This window comes from Cyprinodon variegatus, unplaced genomic scaffold, assembly GCF_000732505.1.
Source record: "Cyprinodon variegatus isolate N-32 unplaced genomic scaffold, C_variegatus-1.0 Scaffold1742, whole genome shotgun sequence".
Taxonomy (NCBI): domain Eukaryota; kingdom Metazoa; phylum Chordata; class Actinopteri; order Cyprinodontiformes; family Cyprinodontidae; genus Cyprinodon; species Cyprinodon variegatus.
The window spans coordinates 24,472-32,685 of NW_015152195.1; the positions used below are offsets into that span (position 1 = coordinate 24,472).

The 8,214-nt window shown below is 46.7% G+C and overlaps 1 protein-coding gene across 1 annotated transcript in view; it reads right to left on the reverse strand.

Moving 5' to 3' along the window:
• Window positions 1-112: 112 nt before the first annotated feature.
• The window catches only part of LOC107104439, a 25,837-nt gene continuing 17,735 nt past the window's right edge, over window positions 113-8,214 (reverse strand). Inside the window, exons 3-6 of the mRNA XM_015404436.1 lie at window positions 7,396-7,579; window positions 7,225-7,314; window positions 6,451-6,958; window positions 113-5,950 (exon numbers count right to left, since the gene is read on the reverse strand). Coding sequence (XP_015259922.1) covers window positions 5,022-5,950; window positions 6,451-6,958; window positions 7,225-7,314; window positions 7,396-7,579 — 1,711 coding nt within the window. The 3' untranslated portion in view covers window positions 113-5,021. The remainder of the gene's footprint in view (window positions 5,951-6,450; window positions 6,959-7,224; window positions 7,315-7,395; window positions 7,580-8,214) is intronic.

Here is an 8,214-nt window from a genome sequence, read left to right on the forward strand (position 1 = left end):
CCTCCCTCTGCTTCTCCAACCTGCTCCTATCTCTGCTCCTCCCTCCGCTTCTCCAACCTGCTCCTATCTCTGCTGCTCCTCTCTCTGCTCCTCCCTCTGCTTCTCCCTCTGCTCCTCCCTCTGCTCCTCCAAGGTGAGAATGGTGTCATGGCGTCCTGCGTTGCCCCTTCAGGTGCGTCAGGCTGACCGTTCTGCGGTTCCTCAGACGCTGCAGGTTCGTTTAGAGGCTGAAAGTTTGAGGCTTTTCCACAGAATCCAGACTCAGTCAACAGTAAACAGTTTATTGAGGTTCCTGTACAAGAGAGCTGTGCTGTTTGCAGACATGGGCAATGAGGAGTCAACAAGTCATCTCCATGTCATGTCTTTGTTCTACCCAGACGCTGAAGCAGGTGAGTCCAATCTTCACCGTGAATTAACCTGTGCAGACTGGACTCACCTGGTTAATTGGCTGGGTAGATTAAATACATGACATGGAGATGACTTGGTGACTCCACATTGCCCATGTCTGACTGTTACGTCCATCAAACTTCTCCAAACATCTTTCAAAGGTTGAAGTATTAATGGTTCAGCTTCACAGTAACTGCTGTAAACAGAAAAAAACGAAAACAGGAAGCTGCACGCCGCTGATGACATGCAGGTGGAAACCAGCAGAGCTCTGGCTGCTGCTCCTCACATTAACAGACCTACAGCTGCTTTCACTTCAAATGATGGATGTTTTCATTGTCACACATCTAATCAAAACATTCAACCAAGCGATGATTCTTCCTACGGCTGATTTATGTCTGCTTGAACCAGAATCTGACCCTAACCCTCTGCCTGAAGCTAACGTTTACGCAGCCACTGGTTAACGGCCCCCTGGGGAATAATCTGGTTTACCCCAGTATATCTTCATGCTAGGCTAAGCTAATCAAAAAAATCTGCCATGTTCTTAACACATATTGGTAAAGTTGGCACTATCTGAAATTATACCAATCACATTTATATCATATATTAAAAATAATTCCCCTTATGTGGCATAAGATAGAGCTAGCCTAGCCTAGCCTGCATCAAACCTAGCATAACCGTCTGGCTTGTTGGCTTTGCTAATTAGCATGCTAAGCTGCTTTTCTCTTCTTTTTCTTTGCACACTAAGTCAATCAGTGGGACAACATGTGACCAAACATTCATCATCTCTGCTGTTGACAGAGTCCAGAGAAATACGTTGCTTTACGTTGCTGGCAGCCATGCTGGATTCTGAGGTTGAATTTTAGTTTTTTCTTTTTTATAAAGTTTAAGTATCTGATGACACTCCAGCTCGTTTTCTATATTTTTCTTACTGCCAATTGTTGAGTAGATGTTGTAGACAGGCAGGCCTGAATGAATAGAGAACAGGTGGACCCGGCCCTTTGTTTAGGTCCCAGTGTTGAGATATTTATTGACCTAGCCTGAATTTGGGGCGGGGCTAGATCTGTGAGGTCACCAAGGAAGAGCAGCTTTACTCTTTGCTGCACAGTCAAGTATTTTCTCTGGACAGTTTCCTGTTGATTAGTCGGTAGGAAGGCAGTTGGACCCCCTGTCTTTGCCCTATTGGAGGTTTTACCGACACGCCGCTCCTATGCCTGTGAGCTGCTAAGGGATTGCTTAACGCTCCTTAATGGTTGACTTATTTAGGCCTGCAGTTGTGACAGTAATCCAAAATGGTGTGTGAGACCAAAGCACAGCTGTGCCGCTGATGTAAGACACCAGGACAGTCGCAGGGTGCCGTGTCGCATACATCTGTTTTTTGTTCTGGGGTCGCAGAGACCAGGTCCATCAGAGGAGCTCAGGCAAATCTCTGTTCCTCAGTGAAATTTGGTCTGATAAGGTGAGATCTCTGCTGCAGGTCTTATGCTTGAATCTCTCTATTCCTAAACTCTAGTCCTTCAGGTCTGGTGTGCTGCACTTTTTGATGGGACTCTGCAGCCACACCTCAGTCAAATGGATCAGCGACCTCTTGACCATGCAGTCCAGTTCTCCAGAGTTTTGCTAATGACCTGATTATTTGGTTTTGGTGTGTTGAAGCAGAGAAACCTCTAAAAGGTGCAGGACACCGGGCCTCAGGTCCAGGACTTGAGGAACCCTGATCTATAATGACATCCAAACACATCCTTTGCCTCCACAAGGCCAGCTCCATTGTCAAAGCTCACCTATGCCTATTGCCACCTGGATCTGTCCATTCTGAACCCCAGTGATGGGGATGGGAGAGCCTAGTCTGTGGGAGAAACTCTTATGCTGTCATTCAATCCCTAAGGAGCTATGATGCGCTGTAGAAATGTTTGCTCATTGGCAGTGATGCTAATGTTATTTAGGCTAACCTCTATGTTCAGACCAGCAGGGTGCTGATGAAGGTCAGAAGGCAAAATAAAGCAGAAAATATAAATATGATTATAAAATATAGTATTTCATCATATATGGATATTTCTTCTAGATTGTCCACAAACATAAAGTATGCAATATCTTTGGCTAAACACTACAGATAGTTTGTATCTTTCATTCTCTCTCACACAGACTAGAAAAACAAACACTGACGTTTATTCTTATTCAACTTTTTTGCTCTAACCACAGATTTTATCAACCTAGAATTTTAAAATATCAAAATAAATAAACATTTGCTGAAATTTAACAAAATTGCATTGAACAGTTTCATTTTATAACACGTTACATCATAACATTTAAACCTGACATGGATCATGTGTTTCTCCTCCAATTGGAGGCACCTGCAGAAGAAACAAACATCAGTCATCACTTTCAGAACAGGCTGGGTTCTGATCCACGCTCAGACCTAAAGCCGCCGCCGGCTAAGAGGCTCAGTTTGTCATTGAAAGGATAAGAAGCAGTTGGCTGGATCTGCTGCTGACATCTGGTTTAGAGGTTGCTGACTGCGCTGTCGACACTCCAGACGCCGACAGAGAGGTTTCATAAATGTTGAGAAGTGAACCGAACAGAACCAGGGTTCCCACCATGTGTGGTTCTGTTTCCCTTAAGGTTCTGGGAACTCTTGTGGCCTGCTGTATTCTCCCTCAAGCTAAGGCGTTGTTGCTTGGTCATTCTAAACAGGTTGGTGAGATTGATTTAACGTGCTGTCCAACCCGCAAAGTTAAACACCAGAACTGAATCTGAGTTCATGTAACTTGGTCTGCATGCGGACTGGTGTTGGAGACAGGCAGTAACTGCAGCATCCAACAGTCCTGAGGCTCAGCAGACCCAATGGATACCTTGGACATGATAAATAATAGCCTGCAGCTGAAGCAGATTGATTGCTCAGGGCCCAGATTGGGCTATAGTACTCCCCCACAATATTCACAGTCCAGAGGTCCAGTGGTCCTAAGTTGGACACCAGCCTGGACGATGGGTTGCCTTGCCACAGTCGGATTATTGCCCTGTTCCAAGCCCGGCAGGACCCTGTGACTTCTGGAGACCGGTTCTGAGATCTTCACAGAGCAGCATACATTGCAGCTTCACAGGCCAGAGCACCAACTGCTATGGGCTGATAACGGAGAAGGTCTAGATGTTCTGCCTCACCACAGACCACCATGCTAGATGGAGGAAAGTGACCGAGTGGTGTCCTTCCTGGCATTGTGGTTTGGAAGCCTGATGGACCTCAGAGACACCCTGGGACAGCATCACGGCCTCTTATGGTCAGCCACATCATTCAACACCCTCCCAGTCAAACCAGTTCCAACCAGTGACCAAAAATGTGTCATAAATCAAAACTCTGATCTGTTTCTGTTTTTGAAGAAATCGTGGAAATGACAGGATGTTGCAGATCTGTCTTGTCTTTGGTATTTTTTCATAGACCAGAGATAGTAGTGAGTTTGAAAAGTATAATCAGCTGTGATTAGTTAGTACTACAGAACTTTATCCCTTAACATGTGAAATGTAGAGTTATGTTGACCTCCAGGGTGAGCTGTAAAGTGCCTTGAGATGATGTGTTGTGAACTGGCGCTCTATGAATAAACAGGAAGAAGACATGCTTGAGCTCAACACCATATAAGCTGCCCACCTGTTCAAATAGCGATGATGATGCGTTATATTCCACAGACCTGGTACACATCAGACAGGTGGTAACCTTCTAACACTGGAACTCTGCGTTAAGCACAGTGCTGCGGAAATGGGAAATCTCTTGTATTGCAAACCAGCTCTGTTCCACAGTGAAGAAAGAAAAACATGATTTCAAACTTTATGGTGAATCAGCCTCCCAGAAGATATTGATCAGGAAAGTGTTCCAAGGTGCAGTAACAGCAGTCCTGGTGAGTGGGAGATGTTGGAGAGTCAACTCTGATACTCCATGGAGCTGAAGGGGAGGCGGAGTCACTTTTCCACCAGGAAACAACCGTCGTGTGAAGACAGTCACAGGCAGTCTGCTGGGTACAGACTCTCAGTAGACCTTTGACACACCGCTGCAGGTTGGTCTGTTCTCTGGAGATCATCTCTATAGAGCTACTGACACGTTTTCTAAACTAATCCATTTTAACTATTTAGGGTCTGGTCTGAAAATCCAGTTAAGGTTCTGGTCCACAGTGGAAACAGCATGCCGGCCATTATGACATCACTCAGACTCGGACAGGAATTTAGTCATGATCCAGATCATTTGTCAGTGTTAGCTTTAGGTGAAAGTCACAATTTGGGGCAAAGTTTGCGGCTTGCTGGAGATCTGCGCTCTCCAAGTGCTTTTCTAGTTTTTTTATGGGCCTCCAAAGATCTGTTTGAAGAGCTACTGGCAAACATAACTTTGGACAAATTCCATGTTAATACAAATTTAGAAATTTGTGAATGATGTTTTGAGTTAAGAGGGGATTTTGGAGACTAGATGGAAATCATATAAACTACTAGTCAACTTTTTCTAGATTAGTCTTTTAGACATTCAAGTAAACTAATCTTTATATCAGGTCATACTCTGAGCACATAGAAACAGCCTTGACTATTTTTTTGTTCTGTAGAACATTTGTTGAACCCGTAACAAATGTGGACCTCGATGATAACTAGTAGTGCTTGTTCTTACTTCAAACTGTGGTAACTGACAGCAGCGGACTGGGACACAGCTGACTGTCGCTCTCTACCCGAGTCCCGTGTGTCAATAGCTCCTCTACCGTGGTCCAATCATCCAGCAGCTTGCTGTTCCTCAGCCGGTTCTGCTTCAGGTGGCTCAGCTCTAGCACCATCTGAGATGACGCCGCCCCCTGGCACCCACCCAAATGCTCCTCCGCTCCACCTCTCCTCTCTCTGTGTTGCCGTGACAGCGCCATGTGACGTCTTCTTTCTGTTCGACTCCAGTATCTCCCTGCCCACCGACCATCCTCCCATTCATCCTCACCTCCTTTCAGACCGTCTCCTCGCATCTCTTCATCTGTTGTGACCTCACTGCGCTCCCTGGCCAATCGGTAAGCACGAGCTCGGAGCAGCTGGTTCCTTACTGACTTCTGATTGGATAGCCTGGAGCGGGGAGATGTTGGAGATCGAGGACTACGTTGTGGAGCTCCCAGTGTGCTGTAAAAAGGGCCACAGGAACTTTTGGGTTTTTCCACGTAACTGCCGAGTGTCTGAAAGCCCCGCCAGTCCGAGACCCCACTGGAGGCAGATCCAGGGCTTTTGGAGAGGGAGTCCTCCTCTCTGCTTCGGTTTGAACTTGGATGATTGATCAGGCTGACTCTGTCTAGGCCGACATGACCGGTGGGATGACAGTGACTGGGATAACTGGCCCTGCTCCTCGGCCCCATCATGTTCCTGCTTGGACTTTGATGGCTGCTCTGGTGAGTGTTTCTTAGAACGTTTGGGTCCGTCATGTTGGGATGACTTGCCCTGCGGCGCTGCTGGCCTTCACTCAGATCTGTTATTGTCCGACTCCTCACTGGGACCTCAATCCTTCCACCTCGACCCTGCTGTTGCTGCTCCAACCACAACGCTCTCCGCTGGCAGGGCTCAGTGCGGCTACCTGTACACAATCAACAAACAGGACTCTATCATTTAGCGCTGTTGTGTGATTGGTTCTAGTTAGTCACCGTTTAGCTAAAGTGGAATAGAGATGTTTTCTAAAACGTTTAGCTCAGAGGTTGGAGTTCTGGTTCCTAAGAGCTGCTTTACTGCATGTATAATGATTCAGATTTTTGTTATCAGGCTCCATAAGAGCTTGATCAGTTAAATATTGAACTTTATTGATTTCACATTGGAGAAATTCCCTCTCTGCATTAAACCTATCCCATTGGGGAGCAGTGGGCTGCCATTGTGCGGCGCAAGAAGGGGTAAGAAGTGTGGGGTTACGGGTCTTGCTCAGGAATGCAGAGTGGCAGTCTTTTGGAGTGGGGCTTGAACTCAGAACCTCAGGATTCCAAGATCTATGCCCTAACCATCCCCCGCCAGTTAAATAAACACATCAGGATGAAAGCTGTCACTCCTGGTTATAGACCAGTTTGCATTCTAGCAATCAATACTTACCCATGGAGGGTGATGGGGGTGAATGGTGACGCGGTAAAGTGGGGCTTCTCTCAGCTCTGTGAAAGTGAACCATTGTAGTAGTGCTGTTTCCCACAGAGCACCGGGACGCCTGTGGTGGTCCAGAGTGGGTCACTGGCGTCGTCTCAGGGATGGACTCCAAATCCCAACGTGCCCTCTGCTCTCGAGGGGAGTGGCCTGATCGGAGGTGCGGAGTTGGTCGGTGAGTGTGGGTGCTGGGAAGCTTGTGCAGCCGTCTGTGCTCCCCGGTGCTGACGCTGTGGAAGCCGGAGTCGCTGGGTTCAGACGAGATCAGGGACTCCGAGGAGGAGGAGGAACCTTGGGAGGAAGGGGTGTGACCCGGAAGTGATGACATGGCATCCGTCTCAGCTTCAGAGAGTGCCACCCTGTGGTGCGGACTGTCTGGCCCGCACCCTAAGCCGCTGTCCAGCTCACTGAGGGGGAGGTAACTGAGTGGACGGTCAGGCCTCCAGGTAGGATGATAGTCTGACTGAAAACACAATTCAAGTGAATTTGAGTAGGGATAAAGATAAGCAACATTAGTTTTGCGTTGTCAATGCTTTCTCCAAAAGAAAATCTCCTATGATGTATATGTTTTAAAGATTTGACTGTTCTCAAACTGGTAGATTTCCATTATCTGATGGCGCAGCGATCCCATAAACCAGAATAACAAACAGACTTTGGCCCAGTTCAATGACTACATGTCTCCAACAGGAAAACAATGCTTACAAAACTCCGAACATGCGTCTCATGTACCTGTCTGGGGAAACTCGTCCCTTCTTCTGAGCTGTAGCAGCCAATCAGACAGCTTTCTGAGCTGGGCTGGTGAGGCAACATCTCTGGACCCTGGAGCAGAAGCCAGAGATGAGAATGACAGCCTGAAAAATCAAACAAGGTTTCATCTGACAGCAAAAATCCTAAAACTACCTGGTAGTCCAGTCTGTCCAGATGGTCCAAGCTGTAGGAGACGCTAGGCAGGTAGTTGTTACCTGGATGCTGATCATTTGATGCTGTGGGGAGGTAATTGGTTGGATAGACATCAGATGACAACATCATGTGGCTGTTGGCAGGGTATGGCTCAGGGGACACAGTCATGTGTCCATAGTAGCTCCTGTACAAGAGAAAAGGACAGTTTCTTCAAGCCTAGTCAGGCAGGCAGCAGGACCACGAGGGCTGGAAACCCATTATGTTCAGAGCCTCAATGAACTGACCGCTACCTAACCAGGTCCAACATCAGCTCATTGATATTCATGACAGGACAGAACAACAAGGAGCACAAACCTTTGTAAGTCTGACTTCACTCCCTAAAATAACATGTACTGCCAGAAAGGAATTGTTATGGAGTCCTTAGTCCTGGTCCAGTCTTACTACCAGGTTTCTCACCTTGGTAGAACTTGTGGAACCAAAACCTTGTTTTTCTACAGTTGGGACATCCTACTATGAATTCAAGTTAAGAACAGTTTTGCACCAGCTACATTTATCTCCTAAATTTGCTTTTTCTTTACCTCATTTAGAAGGAGGCAACCTGCTGGCCTCCTTTTCTAAATTCTTTAACTGCTCTGTTTTCATGTTTGATGCTTTAACTCCTTGTCCATCAGGATCAGAGCGGATCTTTCCAGCAGGAAGTCAGTTATTCAAAAGCAAAGTGGATGTGTTGGATCTAACTTGTATGTTAGATCCAGTTCCAACCAGGTTATTTAAGGAGGTATTCCCTCTGATCTCCTCCTCCATTTGAGATTAGATTAA